The sequence below is a fragment of the Aphanomyces astaci genome, assembly GCF_000520075.1.
Source record: "Aphanomyces astaci strain APO3 unplaced genomic scaffold supercont1.12, whole genome shotgun sequence".
In the NCBI taxonomy this organism is placed as follows: domain Eukaryota; phylum Oomycota; class Saprolegniomycetes; order Saprolegniales; family Verrucalvaceae; genus Aphanomyces; species Aphanomyces astaci.
Genome location: NW_009798275.1, coordinates 21,476 through 44,169, shown reverse-complemented (window position 1 = coordinate 44,169; position 22,694 = coordinate 21,476). Strand labels below are relative to the sequence as shown.

At 54.9% G+C, this 22,694-nt stretch overlaps 10 protein-coding genes across 14 annotated transcripts; 6 read left to right on the top strand and 4 right to left on the bottom strand.

Annotated features, from left to right (window-relative positions):
• Window positions 1-142: 142 nt before the first annotated feature.
• H257_06099 (hypothetical protein) lies at window positions 143-1,724 on the top strand. Its single transcript, XM_009831215.1, has one exon. It carries the CDS (start codon window positions 925-927, stop codon window positions 1,390-1,392), a length of 468 nt encoding a protein of 155 aa, XP_009829517.1. The 5' UTR covers window positions 143-924; the 3' UTR covers window positions 1,393-1,724.
• A 1,923-nt stretch (window positions 1,725-3,647) lies between these two features.
• On the top strand, window positions 3,648-5,493 carry H257_06098 (hypothetical protein). Its single transcript, XM_009831214.1, has 4 exons — window positions 3,648-3,831; window positions 3,894-4,256; window positions 4,308-4,598; window positions 4,688-5,493. Exons 1-4 carry the CDS (start codon window positions 3,729-3,731, stop codon window positions 5,428-5,430), a joined length of 1,500 nt encoding a protein of 499 aa, XP_009829516.1. The 5' UTR covers window positions 3,648-3,728; the 3' UTR covers window positions 5,431-5,493.
• Window positions 5,491-6,956, top strand: H257_06097. 2 transcript variants are annotated; one of them, XM_009831213.1, is made up of 7 exons: window positions 5,491-5,546; window positions 5,599-5,684; window positions 5,739-5,907; window positions 5,958-6,071; window positions 6,123-6,196; window positions 6,252-6,348; window positions 6,405-6,956. In XM_009831213.1, the coding sequence occupies exons 1-7, from the start codon at window positions 5,510-5,512 to the stop codon at window positions 6,449-6,451; spliced, it is 624 nt and encodes a 207-aa protein (XP_009829515.1). In that variant the 5' UTR covers window positions 5,491-5,509; the 3' UTR covers window positions 6,452-6,956. The 2 variants fall into 2 exon arrangements, with proteins under 2 accessions (XP_009829515.1, XP_009829514.1); XM_009831212.1 differs by having other exon boundaries at window positions 5,958-6,196; window positions 6,405-6,954.
• Window positions 6,387-8,297, bottom strand: H257_06096. 2 transcript variants are annotated; one of them, XM_009831210.1, is made up of 4 exons: window positions 7,503-8,297; window positions 7,223-7,446; window positions 7,026-7,152; window positions 6,387-6,923 (listed from the first exon to the last, which is right to left on the bottom strand). In XM_009831210.1, exons 1-4 carry the CDS (start codon window positions 8,259-8,261, stop codon window positions 6,492-6,494), a joined length of 1,542 nt encoding a protein of 513 aa, XP_009829512.1. In that variant the 5' UTR covers window positions 8,262-8,297; the 3' UTR covers window positions 6,387-6,491. The 2 variants fall into 2 exon arrangements, with proteins under 2 accessions (XP_009829512.1, XP_009829513.1); XM_009831211.1 differs by having other exon boundaries at window positions 6,387-7,152.
• A 37-nt stretch (window positions 8,298-8,334) lies between these two features.
• Window positions 8,335-9,434, top strand: H257_06095 (hypothetical protein). Its single transcript, XM_009831209.1, has 3 exons — window positions 8,335-8,624; window positions 8,678-8,830; window positions 8,888-9,434. Exons 1-3 carry the CDS (start codon window positions 8,351-8,353, stop codon window positions 9,403-9,405), a joined length of 945 nt encoding a protein of 314 aa, XP_009829511.1. The 5' UTR covers window positions 8,335-8,350; the 3' UTR covers window positions 9,406-9,434.
• On the bottom strand, window positions 9,261-10,856 carry H257_06094. 2 transcript variants are annotated; one of them, XM_009831207.1, is made up of 8 exons: window positions 10,669-10,856; window positions 10,345-10,618; window positions 10,106-10,279; window positions 9,996-10,042; window positions 9,873-9,923; window positions 9,763-9,808; window positions 9,587-9,680; window positions 9,261-9,507 (listed from the first exon to the last, which is right to left on the bottom strand). In XM_009831207.1, the coding sequence occupies exons 1-8, from the start codon at window positions 10,834-10,836 to the stop codon at window positions 9,411-9,413; spliced, it is 951 nt and encodes a 316-aa protein (XP_009829509.1). In that variant the 5' UTR covers window positions 10,837-10,856; the 3' UTR covers window positions 9,261-9,410. The 2 variants fall into 2 exon arrangements, with proteins under 2 accessions (XP_009829509.1, XP_009829510.1); XM_009831208.1 differs by having other exon boundaries at window positions 9,763-10,042.
• Window positions 10,857-11,020: 164 nt separating this feature from the next.
• Window positions 11,021-12,474, top strand: H257_06093. Of its 2 annotated transcripts, XM_009831205.1 has the most exons (3): window positions 11,021-11,714; window positions 11,789-11,982; window positions 12,030-12,474. In XM_009831205.1, exons 1-3 carry the CDS (start codon window positions 11,093-11,095, stop codon window positions 12,312-12,314), a joined length of 1,101 nt encoding a protein of 366 aa, XP_009829507.1. In that variant the 5' UTR covers window positions 11,021-11,092; the 3' UTR covers window positions 12,315-12,474. The 2 variants fall into 2 exon arrangements, with proteins under 2 accessions (XP_009829507.1, XP_009829508.1); XM_009831206.1 differs by having other exon boundaries at window positions 11,789-12,474.
• On the bottom strand, window positions 12,382-14,519 carry H257_06092 (hypothetical protein). The gene is made up of 12 exons (XM_009831204.1): window positions 14,400-14,519; window positions 14,275-14,340; window positions 14,060-14,209; window positions 13,951-14,013; window positions 13,846-13,899; window positions 13,513-13,800; window positions 13,339-13,395; window positions 13,168-13,272; window positions 13,055-13,099; window positions 12,911-12,991; window positions 12,663-12,857; window positions 12,382-12,577 (listed from the first exon to the last, which is right to left on the bottom strand). The coding sequence occupies exons 1-12, from the start codon at window positions 14,493-14,495 to the stop codon at window positions 12,509-12,511; spliced, it is 1,269 nt and encodes a 422-aa protein (XP_009829506.1). The 5' UTR covers window positions 14,496-14,519; the 3' UTR covers window positions 12,382-12,508.
• A 152-nt stretch (window positions 14,520-14,671) lies between these two features.
• Window positions 14,672-16,549, top strand: H257_06091 (hypothetical protein). The gene is made up of 2 exons (XM_009831203.1): window positions 14,672-15,861; window positions 16,055-16,549. Exons 1-2 carry the CDS (start codon window positions 14,681-14,683, stop codon window positions 16,311-16,313), a joined length of 1,440 nt encoding a protein of 479 aa, XP_009829505.1. The 5' UTR covers window positions 14,672-14,680; the 3' UTR covers window positions 16,314-16,549.
• On the bottom strand, window positions 16,454-22,605 carry H257_06090 (hypothetical protein; the record flags this gene model as incomplete). The annotated part of the gene is made up of 16 exons (XM_009831202.1): window positions 16,454-16,678; window positions 16,723-16,862; window positions 16,919-17,268; window positions 17,326-17,405; window positions 17,463-17,762; window positions 17,812-19,299; window positions 19,363-19,898; window positions 19,967-20,270; window positions 20,315-20,470; window positions 20,519-20,678; window positions 20,864-21,229; window positions 21,305-21,429; window positions 21,474-21,947; window positions 22,024-22,106; window positions 22,153-22,311; window positions 22,368-22,605. The coding sequence occupies 16 exons, from the start codon at window positions 22,603-22,605 to the stop codon at window positions 16,454-16,456; spliced, it is 5,184 nt and encodes a 1,727-aa protein (XP_009829504.1).
• Between the last annotated feature and the right edge of the window lie 89 nt (window positions 22,606-22,694).

Genomic DNA, 22,694 nt, shown 5'->3' with positions numbered 1-22,694 from the left:
TACTGTACGAACGATCGATCGATCTTTGAGTTGTGAGTGTGGTCTTGTATTACGACATCTCATGGGGCTCTAACTAGTTCGCTGATGCTGCCGCCCAGACGCCCGCAACGGGGGTGCACTACCCATGCTGAGGCTGGTGGACGACGACGTAAAGCTAGTGGCGGGGTGGTGATGGCTCGATGTGCTGGAATACCGCCGCAGGTCGGCCAGTTCCTGGGCCTGGCGCTCCAGTTTCATATCGAGCTTGCCCATCTCTTCCCATGCGTCCTGAACGACGTCCTCCGTGACAGTCATCTTGACTGCGGCGACGCTGATTAAATATTTCGCTTGCTCTAGCTGACTCTCCTGGTCTTGCACGACTGTTCGGAGCTTCTGAATCGTCTCTACCAGTGCGTCTCCGTTGTTGCTGTCGTCCAGATCCGAGTCGAGGCTCGTGTCTCGAAAGACCGTGGACCGGCTCAGTCGGTCGCTCATGCGCTTGGAGTTGGTCATCAAGTACTCCCGGAACTGGTCCAAGTCGGACCCGTTGGTCGTGGTGCCCCGAAATATGTCGGACATGGACGTCGACGCGCGCATGAGGAGGGCCTTCCGCACCGGTTTGCCCGCCTTAGACCGCCTCGCTTTCTCCTGGGACGAGAACTCGGACAGCCGTCGTTGAATCTCTTGATCCACTTCAAACTCCCGCGCCATGACCAGGTCTTGCATCTTGGCGTCGTACTGGCCTTCCAGGTGCTTGGTGCGCTTGCTCACTTCTCGCTCGATGTGCGCCTCCAGATCGGCCTGCTTGGTCGCTTGGTCCGCCAGCTTGAGCTCGAGCGTTTGCAGCCGCGATTGCAGTTGGTGCAAGTCGGCGCGGGAGATTGTGAGCAAGTCGCTGTCCAGTCGCGGCTTTTTCTGCTTGGGTTCCTTCGATCCGACGTGGGGATGAAGGAGGTGGTCGTCCTCGTCTTCGTCGCTATACCGCAGAGGAAACGTCAAACTCGTGGTGCTGCTGGTGGCGCTTTCGGCATCATCGTCATCGTCGTCGTCCATGAGCACGTTGTCCTCGCCGCTCTGGTTGAGGGTCGCAAGGGACAGACACATGCGTCGGAGGGCGCGCTTGGCCTGCATGGCGGCGATCTCGACCTCGGACACGTCGCTGTCTTCTTGAATCGTGTTGATGGGAGAGTTTGCAAACGACTTTTGTTTCTCGAGCGGTCGCGGGACAGGCGCTGCAAGCGACGCGAGCTGCTGGTTCATCGTGCTCGTGCTACTATCACGGCTGCTGCAATATGTGCTCGCGGCACTGGCGGAGCTCATGGTGGTCATACGACACTTGTCGTCGAGGAGTTGGGACTCCCTGCACCCGCCTACGAAGCTGTTGTTGTTGCTGTTGTCCCGCGCTGCTTGTGAATCGTCGAGGTAGACTGTGGACTGTCGGTTCTTGTAAGTCATTGAAAAACTCAGCTTGGAGTAGTTGGCGAGACCTGGTCCGATGTTGTTGGATGAAAACGAGGCACGCGCGGAGTTGGATCGAGGGAGCGAGCGGTGCATGGAGCTGTCACGAGGAAGGCTCCGATTAGAGCTGTATACCGCCGAGTCACGTAACAACTCGGTGGGATTGGGATTCACACTGTCGTGGGGCATCCGCTGTCGACGGCGTTGCTACACGGATCGAGTTACTCACCTCGATGGGAAATGCGGCCGGTCGAGTCGCCCGGCCATTACTATACATCCGTCGAAGCAACACCCGAAGAAGTGTGTAAAAATAGCTAGCTCTTTCTCACAACGCTCGGGATTGGCTAGAATTCGAAGTTGGTCGATCGACTACTATTTCACACGTTACACTCGATGTTTGTATGCTGATAAAAAAAAGACACGCAACCCCCCAACCGACGTAACGCTTTGATACTTCAAACAGTGCGAACAGGAGATCAAGAGCTGGTATGATAGGGACATGCAGAGGATGATAAAAGATAAGGGAATCATAACGTTATTGTGGTTTGAGTGGGGGGTTTGATTCACTGATGCGCGTAGTTGGGCCAATGTTGTTAACAGTGAATTGCGTACAGTACACACCCAGTTGTACCAGGTACACGGGAGAGGGTGGTTGGTGGGATACAAACTCCAAGTGTATCTGCACAGAAGGGGAAATCTCAGTACAATTCCCTCAGTACTACAGTACCACTGTGGTTTTCTCAGAAATCCCAGCAAAATTCAGTGTTTATATGCAACTTTGTATGCTCGGACCACCTCACAGCTTTCTAGGGGTCAAGTGCATCTCAGTTGTTAGGTGATAGCTAACCACTGGTGCCGCAGCTAAACCACGGGATTTAGCATCGTATGTACTCTCGTCGGGGGTAGGACGGAGTCCCCGGTTACAGGGCTACGCAAGTCGGGCCAAATCAAAAGTGGGACTTTTGTAAATGAGGGAATTATTCGGAACCTCGCTGTTGGAATAAGGTGGTGGTTGGGCCTCAATTGATTGCCCGAAAAAGCTGATAACGAACAAAATTTCAGCAGCATAGCGCAAGGGCAGTTGAATTCCATGGGCCAACGCAGGTGATGTTTGAATCGCTTCAGATATCGAATGATAAGTTGGGAGGAGTACAGCGGTGTAAGTTCTCGAACGTAAGAGCCACGTTGAGTTGCGGTGGAGTTCCTGGTCACAGAACCCAAGCGACGTGGGGACACCTGAACGGAATTTCCCGTGGTTGCCGCCTACATCTCGCTGTGATTCACCACGGACTTGTCCGAATGTGAGCAAAATTCGTTCGAAGGATGATTTGCATATCCAAGTGTATATCGGTGATCCAAGCAGAGGATAGAATTTAGCCTTCCTCTTTATTTAAATATTTCAAGAGAAACTGCTGGTCTGACAACCGACTTCAACCAGCGTGATGTTTAACGACGCCATCGAATTCTACCGGCTCCATCATTAGAGAGGTCTCCCTCTTCGGCGATTAATCTCGCCTCCGCGGCATAACAATGTAGTACTGTACAACGCACTAACGTTACAGAGACCCTGTAACTAGTTATTACAGTACAACTCTGTCCCAAGATTGCTGGTTTGATAATATCAGTTAACCCTAATCGACGGGAGCTTTTATGATTTTCTCACCTAGGCCTAAGCCAATTAGAACTCACAGTACTACGTTTGATTGGCGAATATATATTCGAATTGGGTTAAACAAACGATGCACCAATCAGAGTCCACTAGGCTGACGTTTGATTGGCTTATCCCAGGTGAGAGATTATATCATGTGGACTAACAGTGAATAAGAATAAAAATAAGTACACCATATCAGTTATGATTAACTTGAAGTTCTGGGTGAGAGATAGACTCTCTCACCTGCCTGAATCATACTAACTGTTACTCCGAGTAACCAAGTCTATTCTTACTTCGTACTACTACCGGTAGTATGTATTACTGGTACTAGTATTAGTCGTAAGCTTATACTACGAAATGATTGACTCCCGTAATGCAGTATGTTCTTCACGTGGTTACAACATGTATCTCCGCGGTAACGTTACTGTACATGACATCACATTACCGGTACCAGGATTGCCTCGAGTCTCGCAGGAGGCGATGTACTGGTATGCAGTGTGCTCATGGCCTTGCCAGTTCATTGCCAATGAATCCTCCATTTTTGGAAGTTTCTTATTGTTCCATCCACAAGGGCGAAAAATGCCAAGCAGCATTCCTTCCAATATCATTCCATTCGCAAGTTCGCCAAATCTAAACCAGCATGGGCAAGAAACTGGCCAACCGAAAGGAAGCCAATCCGACGAAGCGAATGACATCTGGTGGCGGCGGAGGTGCCGAGATGCAGTTGGACCAGCGCGGCGACGGTACCATGATGCGTCCTCGAACTGTTTCACCATCCTGACACGAATCCATTCACCCCCCGCAGGTCTCTACAGCGGGACCTTTCGGTGGACGGACAGCAAGGCTTTCCCCAGTCTCCCCCCTCGACCCCTCCATGGTTCTGGCATCCCAACCGAACCTTTGGAAAGTGGCTGGCAAGGTTATTTGACCAAGTGTCACACCGCCCACAATCTCGTGCCAATGGCAACCCAAGACCCGTCTTTTCTCGACGCTCTGTCGTTTCCAATGACATTTGTTTATGCCGCTAAGACGTTGGGGCTCATTGCCCGTAGTACTTCCAACGACCAAGAGCGCCGTCATGTGGTGGTGGTGGGGGCGACAGTGAAAGCCGAGCAGCGAATCTTCCATATCACGTCGTACTGGGACGAGGTTGCCGCGTTCTTTCCAGGTATGAACCATCGTTCACTTTACTGGGAATTCAAACGACGCTGGCGAGTAGAGTTTCAAATCACGCTGTGGTTTGTGGGGCCTGAAGTTGACAGTACGCGAGATCCAACCTCCAAGGCGTCGCCGTTGAATGTGCACTTTGTCCAGGGCACGGCAGGGGCGTTCTTGGCAGGCCATCCCGCCCTCACAGCCCACAACTCTGTGCTTGTGGGGTACAACACCGGGTTTGGCAATTTTGTAGAGTCGAACCGATACGATTTGCTCTGGAGTTGGCTGCCTGACTTAGTTGCTATCGCAGACTCGGGCATTCCGAGCATTTTTGCATGTGCAAACGACTATGCAGGTACTACTAATGTTATGCAAAGCACATACTATTGCAAGGCATGCATGCCCCTATATATATACAGAACATGAACGGTAACATCTCGGTAGACTTAAACGGAGAGTTTGCGATTCAGTCTCGTGTGGTGGGGGCCAATATGGTCCTGCTGCCCAAGGAAAACCCATTCTCGGCAGCCTCGCATCTCCATGAAGAAGGCAAGAAAGAGTCTGCTTGGTCCCGAGCGAACAGCTTCCTCTACGTTATTCAAGGCGCTGACTCGTCACGCAGACACAATCTAAAGCACGGCGACGTAATGGGGCTCAACGCTCGATTGGACCAAGTCCTCAACTTGCATTATGAGGACCGCCTTGGTCGCCACTTCTTCCTGGGGATGATACTCTCAAAGGATCAAGCAGCACGAAGCAAGCTGCTGCAGAAGTTGCATGGTCCGGACAACCAAGCGATGCCAAGCCCGGCGAAGCAGGCGGTTGTTGGCCTAGCTCGTACATCGGACAAGGATCTGTCGACAGTGACACAGGCCATGAGCAAAGTTGTCGTGAGCGATGCCGCTGGCAATCAATTCAACCACGACATTACCCAGCCTGAATACACGATCATGTCTAACGCTGCCAAGACCGACATGCGGATCACTGTATCAATGCCACGAATGGAGAGTGCTCAAGACCTGCAACTTGACTTGTCGAAGAGAACGCTCCGAGTCATAGTGCCTAGCATGTACCTGCTGGAATTGCATCTGCCATGGGATGTCGCCACCTCGAGGGATAGCATGCAGGCGGTGTATGTGAAGAAGAGTTGCACGCTGTGCATCGAGTTGCGCTCAGAGTTCTTGTGATTTCGATATAACCGGATGCATCTTCCGGATAAAATAAAGACGTGCTCAAATTTCGAAGCAGCAATATCAAAAGGCAATCATGGACGGAACACTGTCCTTGTCGGACTTGAAAGATGGTCGGGGATATATGATGGGGGTTGTTCAGGAGAGCTGATTATAGCTACGTAGCTCTGAAGGATACCCTCGAAGCCCGAGGCTCGATGGGGCAGATCCGAGCTCGCATTCGAGCAGAGATCTTTCAAGCGCTGGACGAGGTGCATCATCGTTGTGTGTCGTCATTGGCATTGACATGGAAAACCAACAAATAGGGCGCGCCCAAGGCAAAGTTGTCCAACGAAAACTTGATCATCAATGAACTCATTCGAGAGTACATGGAATACAACGGCTACCGCCATGCGTTGTCTGTGTTTGTGCCTGAATCCGGCCAACCCGTGGAAAAACCATTCCATCGGCGGTTCCTCGCGCACGAACTCAACAGTACATCCATCTCTCCTGCATATATTGCAATCTGATATGCTCGTGCCTAGTTACCGAGGACCCTCGGTATACCCAAGTTCCCCTGCTCTACAGCATCCTCACTGCTCTCCAAGATTCCAAACATCCCACGGAAGAGCAGCATCAACCACCACGACCCCCTCTGCGTACGCGATCATTTTCACATCTAACCAATTCTCACAGCATAGTCCGAACAGTCGACCGCAATGACGACGACGCGCAGTCCGAACACAGCCTCGTCGGTCTACCACTCGATCCTTCCACTCCGCGTGTACGGCCCATCCCACATCCATGTTCGATTCACGTTCAAAGTGCGGTACCTGTAGCCATCGCACCTTTCAGTCAATCGAGTCCCGTCGCCATTGAACCATCACCTTCCGTCGCAACCCCCGCAACATCCTTCCCCAGGGCCTCCTCAACCACGTACGTCTTTATAATGCGTGTACTCCATCACTTGATCCCAATCGTTCTCACTGTAGTGGATCGTCAACCACCAAGCAATCCCCTCGTCGTGATCTCCAATTAACTACTAGTACTTGTCCTGCGATGAGGTTTTGTGTATTCATCTATGCCTTCCACACACGAACGTAGCCGTCACTACCGTACGTGGCCAGCACGTTGCGATGCGGATGGTGTGCGATACCGTGAACGGTGCCAGTGCACACCTGCATGGCGTGGTCTAGCACGCCCGTGTCCGTCTTGAAGCACACCACGTAGCCCTTGTCTGTGAGCGCGTACAGGAACTTTCCCTGCGGACTCGTCACCGCCGCCGCAAACTCGCCCTTGGCTTCCACATCGCCATATGGGTCGGTGTATGTGGTGTCGGTAAACTCGCCTTGCCATGACAGCACGTGCATCACCTTGGAGCGCGTGACGACCACCACATGGGTCGGTTTGTGCGGCAGCGGGACGGCCGCCAGAACGTCGATTTCCATGCCAGGGGGGGCGTGAGGGGGGCGCAATGTACTGAGGCACTCGGCGCTCTTGACGTCCCAGATCTAGGGGAGTAGAATTTTGATGCAAGGGGGGGGGACTAGTAGTACTACTAGTACTCGCATACATACGAGGTACTAGTGGGGAGAGGCAGTGTATGTACGTACCTTGATGGTGCCGTCGGCCGAAGTGGACAGCACCCGCGTCATGTCAGGGCTAAACGTGGCAAAGTTGACGTAGTTGTCGTGGCCGCGGAATTCCTTGAGCATTTGGCCAGATTTGAGCCCGTGCAATCTACGAGCCAACGACAGCGCATGTCAACGACTGACCAAACGAACGATATGACGGCAGATGGTATCCGCACCGAACAAGCTGGTCAAAGGACGCCGTGAGCAGCTGCGATCCGTCCTTGGAAAAGCAAATGCTATGGATGCTGTGGCTGTGTGCGTGTTCGAACCGGCGTAAACATTGCCCCGTAGCCAACTTCCACACTTTGACTTTGCCTTCGGCGGTGGCCGTGGCCAGCAGTTCCCCGTCGCGACTGAACGCTTGGGCAGTCACGCTGTCGTCGTGCATCATGAACTCTTCCTACGTTTGGCCATGAGAATGCCACCTCCATGGCGGAACTGTGAAAACGCGTATACTCGAGCTTGGTACTCCAAGTCCTTGCGAAGCGCACACTTGTCGATGTCCCATGCCTCGACGAACCCGTCCTTGGTCCCAGACACCAACATGCGGCCGTCCACGGAGAACTGCGCCGTTTGCGGCGTCGACGCCTTGCCAAACTTGATCTTGCCGCTTGGTTTCGAGATGCTTTCTTCGGTGCGGTCAACTTTGAGCCGCTTGGGCGCGTTCTGGAACAAGTCGAGCTCGTCCGGCAACACCCCCGTGAGTTGCTGGTACTTGAGCGCTTGGCCCAGCAGCGTGAGCAGGCGCGACGGCGGCACGGACGTCACGTACTTGCGCACTTTCTTCGCCAGTTCTTCCCGGCGCTTTTCCTTGGGAATGCCGCTGTACGCGAAGCGCGCGTCGAACGACGGCAGCCGCGTGATGCGCTCCAGGTGGCCATACCGCGTGATGTCGCGCTCTTGCAGTGCCAGAAGCGGCGGCGCTTGACGGAGGAGTTCCAGGGCGATGGAGCCTTCGTTCGCTTCGGTCAGTTCCAACACAACCTGCTCGAATAGGTCGATCATGAACGACGTGGACAGGTGCAAGTGCTGGGTCTGCGTGAGCACTTGGTCCCACTTGCCGAGGGAGATGTCATGGGCCAACGCGTCCACCGAGTCCACCGCCTGCAGCGTTACTTGGGACTCTTGTTGCAACGAGTGCAGGGTGTCGAAAAGCTTGTGTTCACGAAGGAACTGCTGCATGAGGCGGATGACATCGTCGCTCGCAATCTCCATCGCTGAAGTGTTGGAGTCGATGCAAAATTTTAAATGGAATAAAATGATTAAAATATCTGCAGTTTTTGAACATGCAATTTTTGACAACGATGTGGCGGAAGGCTGTGCCGTCGCGGCGGCGATGGAGTGCCCTCTCCATCTTGGAACGACGCTGTATGAGCAAAGATGCGGCACCATTGAATGCATGGAACTTCCCGTGCCCAGTATGCGGCCAAATGAAGGCTGGCCATGTCCTTACCTGCTCGGCCACATGCGAGTCCACTTTGGCCACCGACCACGCCGACACTCACGCGCGTCTTCTCACACTGAAGGACGACTTGGAGTGCGCTAGGTCTCCGGACGTGCGTGCTTTGTTTCATCAGTGTACATCCATCCTTCTCCATGTCGCTTTTCCCTCACATGTATGATGATTTCAGTGGAAACGCAAGCGCTGCCCTCGTCCACGACATCATGGGCCGACATGCTTGCCGATGCTGGCGTTTCTTCGCATCTGGCCCATGACCCTGCCGTCACTCGGTTGATTTCCGCCGCGTACTCGTATCCTATGACCCTTCGCCACTATTTGCCAGGTATGTCTATGCATCCACTACGACTCCATTCCCACACTCACACTCAATCGTCCTTAGCTTTGCTTCCTTCCATCTCTTCTTCCATTGACGCAGCACATCGCGTGTACATTCTTGGCGCGCGAGCTGAAGCCACCATGCCGCGCCACCTCTGGACCCCATTGCATCCGTGGCGACTTGACATTTCCCTCATCGGCAACCACGTGCCCGTGATGCGCTCGACTCCTCCTTCCCCGCCATCCTCCTCATTGAACCTGTCGTTTCACAACGGACTCTATCACGACCTCGACCTGCCATCTCCGCATGCGTTTGTCCTGTTCAACCCTGGCCTCGGCCATCCCGCGCTGCGCTCCCAGTGGCGGCCCACCCTCGCGCGGGTCCTCGAGTCTCACCGTCCGATCCTCCTCACATCCTTTAGCGACGAAGATCTGCAGCGCGATGTCCGCGTCCTCGAGACCGCCGGTCGGCGCATCGACATTGCCGAGAATCCATTTGGCAGCACCAAGGCCTCGATAGACCCGATGCATCTGGTCGCCTCCCCCGTCCATTCGAATCGATTTGTGTGTGTAGTACATTAGCCTCGTTACTCGTCCTTGTCGTGTTTGCGGCTCTTCTTTTTCGACGATTTCTTCTTGTTCTCGTGATGCTTTCGCTTCTTGGATGCCTTTGGAGACGACGCTCTACCGATTCAGGTGGTCAATATACCATCAGTCTAGTTGCACGGATATGGGTAGTGGTTGCAGGGGGTCATCTGCTTACTCGTTGGACTCGCGCTTGAGTTTCTTGAGCAGTTGCTTCTTCTCTTTAGTGGACAAGGACGCAAGGTACTTACGTTCTGGGTCGTCCGACTCGTCTACGGGATTTGTATCTCGATGATCACGTGATCATGTATGATGACGTGATCATGTAGGTGGAAGGTTGGTTACTGTATGTACCTTCGTCCGTGGGTACCATGGCGTACTCTGTTGCGTCGCGAGATTGCTGCAACATGTCACGATGACTTCAACATGATAGATGACGTGATCGAGGGAATGTCATGTCATACCATTTCCAACGGCATCGCAGACTTTTTCAACGTCAAGTTGCTCTGTCGCATCTGATGGTGCAATGAGGAACAACTTACATGGAGAGAAAGCATCATCATCTATCATCATGCGAACCTACGTACTTGGTTGATGGATGACATGGGGTCTTCGATGTTTTGGCGAAATGCATCTGCAAACCAAGGGGAGTGACGTGATCAACAACCCAATATATGCTAACGTGTCATGTCCGTACCATTGGGGTTCTGATCGCGCATTTCGCATTCCCGGTCGCCGCTTTGATGGCCCCATACTTGACACCGCGCACACCGGACGTTCCGCAGCTTCATGCCCACAGGTTGAAAGTTCACTTTGATGTTCTGCGTGTACTCGCCTTCGACGGGGGCGTCCTTGAGCATGGGGAATCGCTCTACAACGAACGATTCACTCGTTCGACGTTGCGCCTGGGAGGGTTCAAAATGACGTCGGACATACCAACTTGATCCTTGATCGTCACGGGGTCGTTGGCTCGCCGCCCGATCAACTTCTCGAGGGGGCGCTGGTAGGACTGGTGATCCTTGCCAGCGTTTTTCTTTTCCATCTTGAGTCGAAACGCCTTGACCGCGTCATCTTCGTTCTCCAACTCGTCCGTATCTCCTCCGCGCTTGTCGTCGACCTTCTTTAGGCCTGGCGGAGGTTGATATAGAAACGACACTTTTTGCGAGTCAATGCGTCGGCTAGCATCTACGTCTCCTCGTGTCGCCGCTACCTAGTCGACGATCATGTAAGTACAAATGAATGGGGAAAGCAGATGGTGACCTGTTGGAACCGCAGCAATTCGTTGTCCTTGAGCACTTCCCGCGCGGCATCCTTCTCGGACTCTTCCTTGGCTTTATGCCGTTGCTCGGCAATCCAAATCTTCTTTTGGTTCTGCTTGTTCGACGGATGCCATCCCTTGAGGTTGAGGAACTTGAGCCCGCCGCCCATGCTTGATTGTACAAAGGTTCTCCGATTTGAGCTAGCCAATCCAATCCAGTCATTTTCCTAAATTGGGCCAATGAAATGTCGGTATTTTGTTAAAAATATGGATATATTTTCCATGGATTTCGGCGTTTATGTCAATTCAAAATATCACTTTTGATGCAAAGTCGAATTTTTCCAGGCAAATAAAGTTCAATTAGCTTATGATTTGCATTAATTCCCGAAAGCCCAGTGCCACATTTGATCGACGACTTCCCGCATCATGTCGTCGGATGATCTCGAGCTGTGCCACGTCATGTTGGTGTTTCGCCATGGCGACAGATCTCCCGTGCTACCGCGAATGGGTAAGAACATCGTCATGGACGACAAGGAAAAAGCATTCTGGGCCGACCGCTTGGTGACTTCCGAGCACGAAGCGGTGCTAGACAAGATGGCCAAGACGGCGGGGCTGACGCGAGATGCTCCACCACCCACGAACGGCCTCATCATCGGCGGTGGGTGGCCGAGCGGATACTTGACGCAGCTTGGGTCGGAGCAAATGATCGCGCATGGAAAGGCGATGCGCGCAAAGTACGCGACCTTCTTGGCGGACGCGACGCCCGACGACCTGTACGTGCGGTCGACGAACGTTCCCCGCACGATTCGATCCGCGCAGTCTGTTTTGTACGGCATGTTCCCCGAGCACTTGCTTTCGGACGACATTTTCATCCACTTGGACGAGAACTGCCGCTTGTCCATGGGCAAGCAGATGGATTACTTCAACATGAGCACTAAGTTGAAGAGCCGGCGCCACGAGTCTCCAGTCAAAGACATCGACGACCTCGAGCGGCTCGTGCAAGATGCCGCCGGCCTCGACGAAGGCGAAGACGTCAAATGGTCCTTTCGTACGACTCTCTCCAACCTCACATGCATCATGCCTCTCTCTCTACCTTCTCCTTGACCTTCCTGTGGTTGCTAGTGCGAGAAATCCTCGTGTGTCGCAAAGCGCACGCGTTCCCGTTCCCTGCCGGCCTCACTGACACCGTCCTAGACAAAACCATCGAACACAATGCATGGGAATGGCACGCCACGCTCGGCAACAAGCCGTTTCTCAAGGACGCATTTGGCGGCGGCGTCCACGAAGTCATGGGATACCTTCACACGGCCAAGCAGGTTGGTTGCACCCTTCAATAACGTACTCCTAACCATAATGCATGTAGGGCGCGAGCTCGCACAAGTTGACGGTGCTCTCTGGCCACGACGACACGCTCACGGCACTGCTCGTGGCGCTGCAGCTGCGCAAGCCAGGCGTGGCCCACCTCATGCCGTCGTACGGGTCCATGATCGTGTTCGAGCTATGGAGGTCCAAGAAGACCCCCGCGGACGAATGGTATGTCGCCGCCACGTTCGACGAGGAACCCATCTTCTTTGGAGACCATACCGAGTCTGTGCTTTGTCCGTTTGGCCACGTGGAAACCCTCGTCGCAGCCTTCCATGAAGGGTAGATGGATCCTTGAAGTGACGCGCAACGTAATGGAAGGGTTCAGTTAGGTCACTTTTGCAGGAAGTTCTGGACACGCAACGTAATGGAAGGGTTCAGTTAGGTCACTTTTGACAGGAAGTTCTGGATACGCAACGTAATGGAAGGGTTGACTTGTCATTAAAGTGTTTCGACGGAATCGCCACATCCTGGCAGAAGCTACGACTCGAACAACAGGCCCGCGGCGACGTTGACGTTCCAGTTGCATGAGGCCAGGACTTCTTGCGCCTAAGAATAGTGTGAAGTTGGTTTGAAATAGTGTGGAGTGGGTGTGGCATTGAAATAGTGTCACAACGCATCGAATACTTCGTACTAGGGGGGTTGGAAATCCCATGTCGACCAATTGCTGGACTTTGGCAGCTTGGTCCGGCGACAGTGTCGTGCTTGGAGGGGAAGCGGGGGCGACGACAGCCGGGGGAAGGGCGGCGGCGGGGGGAGGAGCAGGGGCGGACGCCGGGGAAGAAGGGGGCGGAGGGGGGAGCTCCGAGCGCTCCGTGATGGGAATTTCCTACCCGTCATCGTGTGTCAAACGTAGCGTTGTTTGTATCGCATATAAGGTACATGTTCGGGGAGGAAGGGCACTTGATGCTCGCCAGAACCATCTCGAAGGACGAGCGCATTCCGGTGCAAGTCGATGGAGCACTACATTAGCATACTAGTATTCAACATCATCGCAGCCTCCAGCCATGAGTCCATCAACGTCACCTGGTGTCGCTTTAGCATGTCCAGCCCAAACAAAAAGTCGACGCCCTACAAATAACGTATTTGTAGCTCTCAATTTGGACAAACAACTACTATTAATACGTATAAATAAATACCTGTTGGTCCAAGATCGTAAAACTACAGTTATAAAACTCGCGGCCAATCTTGAGGGGCGCCATGTGTACGCGGCCGATGATCTTGGCCGTCCCCACGCCCACAGCCTGCCGCCGTTAACTCGTGACGACCATAGCTTAACAAAGTACGCCCGTCAAACCTCTTCATCTTACCTGGCCAGCATACCGACGGTCCACCAATCGCATGATGCCACATCGCTCGGCGCAGCTCTACCATCATTCGTCAAACTCAACTGAAGACTCAATTGAGCTTCAGGACACGCCATTCCTCCCACACAATATGGAACGAGTGTCAAAGTTCAGGACTCAATTGAGTAGTCGGCGTACCGAGCTCATGATCGTGGATTGCGCGCCCGAGTCGACGAAGGCCTTGACCGGCATGTTGTTCACCACGGTGGATATGTACAGCATGTGCACGCGTCCAAAGGCCTCGGGCATTTCTTCCATGGCGATCTCCATGTTGTGCTGGACGTTGCCGAGGCGGATGGCTTCCTCAATCTTGGCCTGCGCTTCCTCCGAGAACGGATTGCGCTCCAGCTCGAGCGCTTCCTGGTCTTGCTTGTACTTTCGCGCGGCGATGTCCATGTGTTGCTTCATCAGCGCCATGCGCACACCCTAAACATGCATGAGATCATATAGGGTTGAGCGACATGAGGCTACCGCCACGTCGTGCGCCTTGAGGGACTGCGCCAAGGAAGGATTTCCCTCCTCGATCTATACACACAAGCGAAATGATGACGTGTGGAAGATGTGAAGGTAAGCGACCTGGCGGAGCAACTGAGGGTTCAGACGCATGATTTCAATGAGCAGTTCGGCCGAACAGTTGGGCTAGCGACGAACCATGAGTACCCATAAGGAGGATCGACATGCGTACCGGAATGTCATGCATAAACATCCCAGCTCGGGCTTGGGTGGATGCAGGTGCAAGGAATGGTGATGTTGCGGCGGTGGCAACTTGGGGGCGTTGGGGTTGCTGGGTCGTGCACAGAAGGAGATCATGGTTTTGAATGCCTGCTTGAGAGACCTGATGTGTACGACGCATGCTCAGCATCTATCCATGCACAGCAAGAAGGGGGACATTGTTCGTACCGTACTATTCGGGTTGATGGGCCGTCCGTTCAAGACAAGAACTTGAGTGCTTAGTGGAATGCCAAGCTGGGACACGGACGAATCCATCAGCCAAAGTGATTGGCATCGACAGGCTGGTGACGTACCTGCGCTTCAATGAGGGCCTTGATGTTCTCCACTTGGTCCTGTCCATCAACTTCGACCTGGATGAACGTATCTTCGTAGCCCACGGTCAGTTGCATGTGGAATTCTGCGGCAGGGAAAAAATAAATCTGAAATGTCACTAAAACTATTTATTTGTATTCCTACCCATTTGACTTGATATTTGTATTGAGCTTCATAATATGGCAATTATCGACACTTGTATTATGTATGGGGTCTACAAGTACGAGATTTGAAACCCTCATTTTCAATCACGGCAGAAAGTATGGGCGGCGACGATAGTGGCGAGACGACCCAGCAACTCCAGGCACATGATGGTCTCTTCCTCACGCACCAGGAGATTCAACTGCATCAACTCTACCAAGAGCTCGCTAAGATTCACCACCAGACGACCAAGTCCAGCGATAGCAATGTCCACGCGTCGTCGTCGTCCCATGACGCACATGTCCATTCGCATGCACCTGCCGCGCTCGCCCGTTCATCCAGTTTGTCAACCATCGGTAGCAGTGCAGCCAATTCGTCCCTGTCAGCGATCGATCGCGTCAAAGCCGTCATGGCGGCGAAGGCGAAGCAGCAGTCGTCCAATCCATTGACCAAGTCCACGGTGAAACAAGCGGCACCCAACAAACGCGCGAATCCGCTGGCCGACCTGCTCAAACCGGGTGCATCCCCAGCTACCCCATCGACGATCAAACGACCACGTCTTCACTCCAGCACTTCCGACCCCCTTCCATCCTCGTCCTCGTCGCACGGACCCTCGACTGTCAATACTGTCACCGGCGAAATGCGCCTCTCCAACGGCCGCGGCATCCAACTCCCGCCCGAAAGCTTCCTGCGCACCGACGAATGGTCCTCCGAGAAGGACGACCCCCTCTCCGTGACGCTTCCAGCCGTCGTGTTCCGCACGAACAACACGCTCGTCGTGAACGGCCTCATCCCGACGCACTCGTGTCGGTTTGTGCTCAACATCGCGACCTCCGACGGCACGATCGTGTGTCATTTGAACCCCCGCAAGATGCGGGGGGGGCAGATCCTCCTCAACAGCTTCGTGGACCAACGATGGGGCACGCCGCAGATCGTCCATCGGTGTCCGCTCGTGTTTGGGTCAGCCGCGCCGTGCGCGTTCATGCTTCGCATCACCATCACGTCGAGCGGATTCCTTCTCTATTTGGACGAAATGTTCGTGGAAGAGTTGAAGCATCGCATGCCGCTGCGCGAAGGCGACAACCTACTGCTACAAGTGCCCGTCAAGGACGAGTACGGCAACCCCGAGGTCGTGCGCATCCACAACGTGTGGTGGGGCCACACGGACATGACGTCGACCCACCAACACCCGTCCCTCACCCATGCTCCGTCCGCCCACAGCATGACCCCCACGGCACCGCCCTCGCGCTCTTCGACGTCTTCGTTTGGCAGCAGCAGTACCGCCGCCGCCGCCGCACCTCGGTCCGTCCATACACCTACTACTATATATACACAGGGTTTCCATATCACTCGAAGCTGACAATCTCGATAAAGAGTCTTGTTGGGGTATATATTTATATATATGTGGTTTTGGCTGCATGTTGTTTATTGACATGTGTGACGACGTGGTGGCTGAAACATGTGTGTGACGTGGGTTGGATGTGTGGTTGTCTAGTTATCCGTCGGATGGCCGCAACCAATTCGACGTGTATGTGGGCAACTTGCCGAGCGACGCGACCCGCGGCGACCTCGCGCGCCTCTTTGCCGACTTTTCGTACGATTACATCCGCATCACCCCTCGGGGCTTTGGGTTCGTGGCGCTCAAGAACCAGGCCGACGTCGACCGCGCCGTGCGGGAGCTGGACGGCGCGATGCTGCCGGGCTTCACGGTATCCCTCAAGATTTCCGTCGCGCTGTCCAAACGCACGGCATAGCCAGTGTCTTGAACTCACACATGGTGTCGGCTGTTAAGTTAATAGAACCTCACATACATACTCAAGGACGAGTCTAGTAGCCAGAACACCCCCAGAACGACCAAAGTAATTGAAGCATGCTCCAGGTGTAGTGTAGCGTATCACCCCCCTTCGATCACCAACGTGTTGGACGCGGATCGATGAGCGTGGTGGTTGACGAAAGCTGCCGCCGACTGCAGCGCGTCGAGACCCCGGCGGGTAAGTGTGGGATTCCCGTGCAAGTAAACAGCCGCAAGCGCCGATGCCGCCGGGAGGCTAAACAGCGCTGGTTCCAAGTAGCTTAGCACAGCATTGTCGGAGAGGTGGTTCTGGTTCAACGCTAGAATCTACGTGCGCCATATGTTATAAGATTGGTGGAAACCAACCGAACCTGGAGGGTATCGTTGGCCAGGAGCAGTTCACCGAGGGCTTGGCACGCCACATCTCCTATGCCGTTGCCGCTCAAGTCGACTTTCCACACGCTTTTGTTGTGCGCGAGACCCATCGCGAGCAGCACGGTGCCAGTGTTGCCTACGAACATGTGACGTTTTCCATGCAAGTAGCTAAGTAGCTGAGAAACGTCGTACCGATACGACACGAGTCCAGCACGAGTTGCTGTAGTTTTGCATGCGGTTGGGCCAAGCTGAGCGCGATGGCCATGACGTGGCGCGACGGCAGCACAGAGCCCCCCACGACCACCGACACCAACGGATGTGTCTTGGGTCGGTCGAGACATGCCGCGAGCCGGCTGCCATCGATGGCCGGCTCGTTGAATAGAATGAGCTTTTGAACGGGGCTTTGTGGCATCCACGCCAGCGTGTCCAGCACGTCGCTGCTGCCACGTGGAAGGTCAGATGACGACGAGGCCCGTCCGTCGGAAAGGACGGACGTGGCCAATTGGAGCAGCTGGCGCAGCTGCGCGCGGTCGAAGCCGTGGCTACAACAGGATTAATACCATGAAAAGTGGCAATGTCGATATATAGCGATCACAAACCAAAAGGGCAATTGACACAGCCCCGTGTGGCGAGTTCTCGTGAGCACGTGGTAAAACAGCATGGACGGCACGGACGACGGCTACACACAGAAAGGCCATTCACATCCTTTGATCTAGATATTGCCAAAGAAGCGAACCTGCGAATCGCCACCGCTTGCGCTTGAAGAAATCGTAGAAGACCACGCCGTGAACTGCTTGGTGTGCTTGGCAGTCAAGCTCGCGTTGAACGTGGAGGCAGCGGACTCGATCACCCGACTCTGCCACATGTGAAAGCACCGGACGAGCGGTTTGCCCGTCCCTCGCTCCACGAGCTGCCGCTGCCGCCGCCGCTTGTCCATCTTCACCCGCGCCTCCTTTATCGCCCGGCGCGCGCGGAACCGACGCTGGATCGTCACGCATGCCCCGCGGTTGACCTCCCTGCACACGACGAGGCCAGCCTACGTGAGCCACAGCACATCAGGGCAATATCAACATGAACATGTGTACCTTCCACAGTCGCAGGACCATGCCCATGCCCGCCCGCGCTTCCCGGTGAATCACACGATCTAACAGCGCTGTGGCCGCGCGATGTTGCTTGGCCAAGCGCGCCATCACCCGCCGCGCCAGCCACCCGCGCAGATTCCGCTGGAGCACCCTCGCGGCTACGTCCAACTTATCGTGTTTGGCATCACAGAGCCCCTTGAGCACGTGAAAGAATGCGGTGGCGGCGGCATGGAACGTCTTTTGAAACATCGTCGCGACTTGCATCTTTCGCTTGAGCTTTTCTCGAAGGTGGCGGGCTTGGCGTCGGTGGCGACACCGCCTGACGGCTCGCTGGATGGTCCGCGTGGCCTTGTCTTCGCGCTCGGTGCGGAACTTCCGGTGCTTCCACAGCCCCACGAACACCAGTCGAAGCTGCCTATTGCCGGGTAGTGGAAGAAGACGACTACCTGACTGGCCAAAGTACACGTGGAGGTACTCTCGCATAATCCGGACGCGGCGGCGGGCCGCTCGGCCCCGTTCCATGCGTTGAATATGCGTCGCAGCGAGCTGTTTTTCGAGTTGTGCGAGCTGGACAAACAGTTGCCACGTGGTCCACAGCTGCGCGACGAATTTCCCCGCCCGTTGCACCAGGGCCGTGGCAACCAGGCCTTCGCAGTGCCGATGTCGTTTGCGCACGCGAACTACAAGTGCGCGCGCGAATCGGCCCCGCATGATCTTTTGGATGCGAGTCGCACATGCGTGTTTGTGCAGGCGGGCGGCAAGGGCGGACACTGCCAGGGCGTGGAACGTCTTGCGCATGCAAAGCCCGTCACGAGACACGACGAGCTGGGCCATGAACTGCCGCACCCGCACTTGACGCGCCATGTTCGCACGAAGCACCTGGCGCGCTTTGAACGACCGGTAGGCGCACTGAATGCGGAGGGCACTGGCGCGTCGGAGTACTTTCGTGCGCTCCCTGCAAGTTCTCCAGGCAAAAAAGCAGTCGGCTTTCCATCGTTTGTTGGCCTTGCCGAGGAACACGACGAGCAATTTCTGCTGCTCGGCATGCTTGGCCGCGAGTCGGGCGAGATGGCGGCGTCCGAGCCACTTGCGCGCGGCGCGCTGGAGGAGGACGGCGGCGTCGTGTTGGACTTGACGCGCGACCACCACGAACTCGACTATGGCAGCAAAACACGTTTGCACGAGGCGGTCATTGGAGTGGCTGACTACGCGTCTGAGAAGCGCCTTGTGCTTATGGAGCCATGCACGGCGAGCGATCTTGTCGCGTTTGGCGCGGGCGATTGGCAGGAGTGACTGGATGGAGCGAGCCGCGGCGTTCCACCGAAGAAATACGAGGAACCAGTCCTCGTCGTGCATGGCATCTCTGGCGACAGCTTCCCGGGTCAACTCGGCCGCTTTTCGAATCGCCACAACGCGTTTGGCGGTGCGGCCTACGAGGTAGATGCGACTGACACTGCGAACTTTCTCCAGCCATACGCACGCTCGACGGTGCTAGAAAAAAATAATGTGAAGTTGTGCGCAAGTTGTAATACAGAGCGAGTAAACGCAACGTACTCGTAGGACATGGGCGCGGCATCGACCGCAGTGGCCTCGATATACCCGCTGGAATGCGACCGCGCCTCGAACTTCCCGCTTGAAGTGCTGGCTCCATCGAAACGAGACAACGCCGAGCCAAAACCGCGTCGGGTGGGCGTAGTAGTCCAGGCGCAGCGCTTGCTCGAGGACCAGTTCGGCCTTGTCCGTGCGCTTGAGACGGTGGTGGACGCGCCCCATGGTCACGAGGGTCTCGACCGACCGACAGCCCCCCCGTCGAAGCGCGTACTCGAACGTTAACGAAGCCAGGAACGGGTGGTTCGTATCAAAGAGGTCCATACCAAAGCTGTCCCACACGTTGGGGTCGGCTAGCCAGAGCTGGATGCGCTCACTTTCGCTTTTGTGAGACGTGTGATACAGTTCCATGGCCGCGGCCTCCGATGGCGTCGGCGACGGAATCCGGACGCCCCCCGTGAGCCGGTTGTACGCTTCGACGTACAACACGCGGCCCCTTTCCACGGCGTCGGGGGAGTCGGGCTGGCTGTCCAACTGCATACCTAATCGTCCATCCCTTGAGTCAATTCCCCAGCTTGGAGCGATTGAAAAGTAGAAGAATCATGCGTACCAGCCAACAGCAGCACGCGATATGAGCGCAAGTTATGGGGAGGGTTCTCGGCCAAGTAGGCAAAGTACTCGCCGCTTTGGGTGGCATGGTGCAACGCAATGGCCACCGCGCCAGACAAGAATACGGCCTCGTTGAACTGGCTAAACGTGTTCCACTTGGTGGTTTCCAGAACCAACGTGCACAGTGCCAGCGCTCCTTGCCACGCCTCGAGCTCGACGTACAGCACCGCCAGTTTCAACAGCATGGCGGGATGGTGCTTGTTCTGTCGGTACTCCATCGCCACCACAAACACATCGTAGGCAGTCTAGGGTTTCATCAGTGTCCAACGAGGTAGTTGAGGTGTAGTACCCGAAGAAAGCGCTCGAGGGGGTCGGCTGTGCCCCCGCTGTGTTTGGTTAGGAACGATGTCGAAGCCAGAGTCGCCTTGGCGGATGCCACGTGTTTCCACAGGTCATAATGGGCAATGGCTACGTGCTTCCACAGGATCCAACTGTCGCCCTCCACCTAAGCTGTAGCATTACGCAGAATGAACGTAGTAGTACATCTACCCACATCAATCGCAGCCTCGAGCGCCGCGATGCCGCTGTGGAAGTCGCCTTGTTTCAGGAGCTTGATACCTCGGATCGCATGATCTTTGGCGTCATCAGGCAGCGCGTCGAACGCGTTCTGGTGCCGAGGGCCATCTGTAGCTTCGCAATCTGCAGTGGTCGGCCTGGTAGCTGCTCCATCACCCCTGCTACTCCTTGCATCCACGACCGCCGTGGCCACCGTCATATATATATATATAGAGAGAGAGAGAGAGAGACTCAATCTATTTTCAGCATTGTCACGTTCAAGCTCCAACAATCTAGATGAACTAATAGTATGTGATTGTTATTAACTAACTTTTAGACAAACTGCAAAACTAGCAATGTGACGCCGACGAGGACAATCACTACATGCACCAACATGGACCCCCTAGTCCACAGGCGCTGGGCCCGTTGCTGCTTCCAGTGGAGCCCGATAGGGGCGACGAAAATAAGCACGAGCCCCCCCGCAGCCCCCGTGAACCTCAAAATGTCCCCCACGTGGGGGTAATACACGGCAAACGCGGTGGTTGTGGCCATGATACCCAAGTTGAGCAGCACGACGCGCCACGCACTGGGCCACGTGTTTTGAAACACCAGCCCAAACACTTGGGTGCGGATGATGACGAAGAAAAGCGGGTACACCGTCGCCAGTTGCAACAGCAGCGACATGCGCGCCGCAAATGCAAACACGTCCCTACTCAAGGTATCCATCAACACAACAATGATATATTCAACGATATCCCAAAAATGATATATATCATTCGCATACTTGGCGGGAAACGCGTCCAGAAAGTTTTGTTGGATAGAGACACCGGTTGGAAACCCAATGTACCCCAACACACCCACCGTGATGTAGCTCATGCCCACCAGCACATAGGCCGCCGTGACATCTCTCTACATCGTTTCACGCACTAGTATGATATACTAGTATTAGTTACCGCGTAGTTGGCTGGGTTGCTGTGCCGAATGATGGGTTGGATGGCGTTATGGATGAAGAAGGACAGCGTGACGATGCCGCCGAGCACGCCAAAGGTCGACTTGGCGCCGAACGCGATGTCGTCCATGGGGGCGTGCGTGGCCACAGCGTGGACGCCGTGGTACGTGATGAAGACGATGGTGAAGAGGAGAAATGGAATGCCCAACGAGTTGAATCGCACGAGCGTCGCAAACTCCTTGACGTTGGTAAGTGGGAACAGCAAGCACACGAAGAGGGCGGCGGCCGACGGTGTCCAGTGGACGTGGACGCCGAGCCAGTCGAAGGCGGCGTGGAAGGCTGTGAAGGCGCACTGCTTCATGAGGACGTGGTACGCAATGCAAGCACCCATAAGCACAAACACGGACACGCTGACGGTCACCGCCTGGGCGCGCTTGCCGAAATGGTACTGCATCAAGTCGCCAAAGTCGGAAAAGTCCTGGATAAACAGAGTTGTTGTTGATGATGATGACGAGGTATTATGTTGCTAAACGAATCGTATTGGTTCCAAGTACCTTTCCATACCGTACGACCAAATTGCACGTGTAGCAGCAAATGACGCCTACCAATATGACAATGCCGATGCCGAGTAGGACGCCTACGACATCGTTTAGGTCGTTGTACGGGATGTTGCAGTCTGTTACCACTGCATGAAAAACCGTAGGGAAGAGCCACCAAGGTAGATCCAATCATGGTGTTCCATATGGAAAACACCGTCGACCATGTGCTCTGGAACGCGCGCTTCGACGACGTAAGGTTGTCCAATGGTGCCAGGTTTTCTTCGCTCGCGCCCCGCACAAACGCTAACGAACGAGGTTGGTCAAGGATGTGCGCGATGGCCACAGGAGGTGCACAGTACCTGCAGGTGGAAGGACGTGTGGTGGTGGGTACACACTGGGAGGCTTGGCCGCCTTGGTAGGAGGCGACAACGACACCCAGTCCTTTTGCAGGCGGCGGAAATACTTGACCTTGGAGCCCAAGTATCCACTGCGAGGTGGCTCCCACGGAATGCGCTGGTCGCCGCCATCGACCGTTCTTTCTTCGTCTGTCAAGAGCGGCTCCTCTGCGCTGGTCGGTTCGTCCAACTCGCGATCCATGTCGAAGATTTTCGCGTTTTGATAGCTTGCGGAAGCATTACCCAATCACTGTCGAGTATACCAAAGTTAAAATATGACTTATTCGTAAT

What these genes read in the sequence shown, in the direction of transcription:
- H257_06091 (XM_009831203.1), top strand. Translation starts at nt 14,681, where the DNA reads ATGGGCGGCGACGATAGTGGCGAGACGACCCAGCAACTCCAGGCACAT. An exon ending in GCCGCCGCCGCCGCACCTCG is followed by an intron (nt 15,862 to 16,054) that starts GTCCGTCCATAC and finishes GTGGTTGTCTAG; the next exon opens with TTATCCGTCGGATGGCCGCA.
- H257_06092 (XM_009831204.1), bottom strand. Translation starts at nt 14,495, where the DNA reads ATGCAACTGACCGTGGGCTACGAAGATACGTTCATCCAGGTCGAAGTT. An exon ending in TGTTTATGCATGACATTCCG is followed by an intron (nt 14,014 to 14,059) that starts GTACGCATGTCG and finishes GTTCGTCGCTAG; the next exon opens with CCCAACTGTTCGGCCGAACT. An exon ending in TTACGATCTTGGACCAACAG is followed by an intron (nt 13,100 to 13,167) that starts GTATTTATTTAT and finishes CGTTATTTGTAG; the next exon opens with GGCGTCGACTTTTTGTTTGG.
- H257_06094 (XM_009831207.1), bottom strand. Translation starts at nt 10,836, where the DNA reads ATGGGCGGCGGGCTCAAGTTCCTCAACCTCAAGGGATGGCATCCGTCG. An exon ending in CCATGTCATCCATCAACCAA is followed by an intron (nt 9,924 to 9,995) that starts GTACGTAGGTTC and finishes TTGCACCATCAG; the next exon opens with ATGCGACAGAGCAACTTGAC. An exon ending in CTCAAGCGCGAGTCCAACGA is followed by an intron (nt 9,508 to 9,586) that starts GTAAGCAGATGA and finishes CTGAATCGGTAG; the next exon opens with AGCGTCGTCTCCAAAGGCAT.
- H257_06097 (XM_009831212.1), top strand. Translation starts at nt 5,510, where the DNA reads ATGGACGGAACACTGTCCTTGTCGGACTTGAAAGATG. An exon ending in CCTCGCGCACGAACTCAACA is followed by an intron (nt 5,908 to 5,957) that starts GTACATCCATCT and finishes GCTCGTGCCTAG; the next exon opens with TTACCGAGGACCCTCGGTAT. An exon ending in TCGATCCTTCCACTCCGCGT is followed by an intron (nt 6,197 to 6,251) that starts GTACGGCCCATC and finishes CGGTACCTGTAG; the next exon opens with CCATCGCACCTTTCAGTCAA.
- H257_06096 (XM_009831210.1), bottom strand. Translation starts at nt 8,261, where the DNA reads ATGGAGATTGCGAGCGACGATGTCATCCGCCTCATGCAGCAGTTCCTT. An exon ending in ACTTGGAGTACCAAGCTCGA is followed by an intron (nt 7,447 to 7,502) that starts GTATACGCGTTT and finishes GGCCAAACGTAG; the next exon opens with GAAGAGTTCATGATGCACGA. An exon ending in CGGCCGACGGCACCATCAAG is followed by an intron (nt 6,924 to 7,025) that starts GTACGTACATAC and finishes CTACTCCCCTAG; the next exon opens with ATCTGGGACGTCAAGAGCGC.
- H257_06099 (XM_009831215.1), top strand. Translation starts at nt 925, where the DNA reads ATGAAGGAGGTGGTCGTCCTCGTCTTCGTCGCTATACCGCAGAGGAAA.
- H257_06098 (XM_009831214.1), top strand. Translation starts at nt 3,729, where the DNA reads ATGGGCAAGAAACTGGCCAACCGAAAGGAAGCCAATCCGACGAAGCGA. An exon ending in GTTGGACCAGCGCGGCGACG is followed by an intron (nt 3,832 to 3,893) that starts GTACCATGATGC and finishes CACCCCCCGCAG; the next exon opens with GTCTCTACAGCGGGACCTTT. An exon ending in ATGTGCAAACGACTATGCAG is followed by an intron (nt 4,599 to 4,687) that starts GTACTACTAATG and finishes ACATCTCGGTAG; the next exon opens with ACTTAAACGGAGAGTTTGCG.
- H257_06093 (XM_009831205.1), top strand. Translation starts at nt 11,093, where the DNA reads ATGTCGTCGGATGATCTCGAGCTGTGCCACGTCATGTTGGTGTTTCGC. An exon ending in AGACGTCAAATGGTCCTTTC is followed by an intron (nt 11,715 to 11,788) that starts GTACGACTCTCT and finishes TGTGGTTGCTAG; the next exon opens with TGCGAGAAATCCTCGTGTGT. An exon ending in ACCTTCACACGGCCAAGCAG is followed by an intron (nt 11,983 to 12,029) that starts GTTGGTTGCACC and finishes TAATGCATGTAG; the next exon opens with GGCGCGAGCTCGCACAAGTT.
- H257_06095 (XM_009831209.1), top strand. Translation starts at nt 8,351, where the DNA reads ATGTGGCGGAAGGCTGTGCCGTCGCGGCGGCGATGGAGTGCCCTCTCC. An exon ending in GCGTGCTTTGTTTCATCAGT is followed by an intron (nt 8,625 to 8,677) that starts GTACATCCATCC and finishes TGATGATTTCAG; the next exon opens with TGGAAACGCAAGCGCTGCCC. An exon ending in CCTTCGCCACTATTTGCCAG is followed by an intron (nt 8,831 to 8,887) that starts GTATGTCTATGC and finishes AATCGTCCTTAG; the next exon opens with CTTTGCTTCCTTCCATCTCT.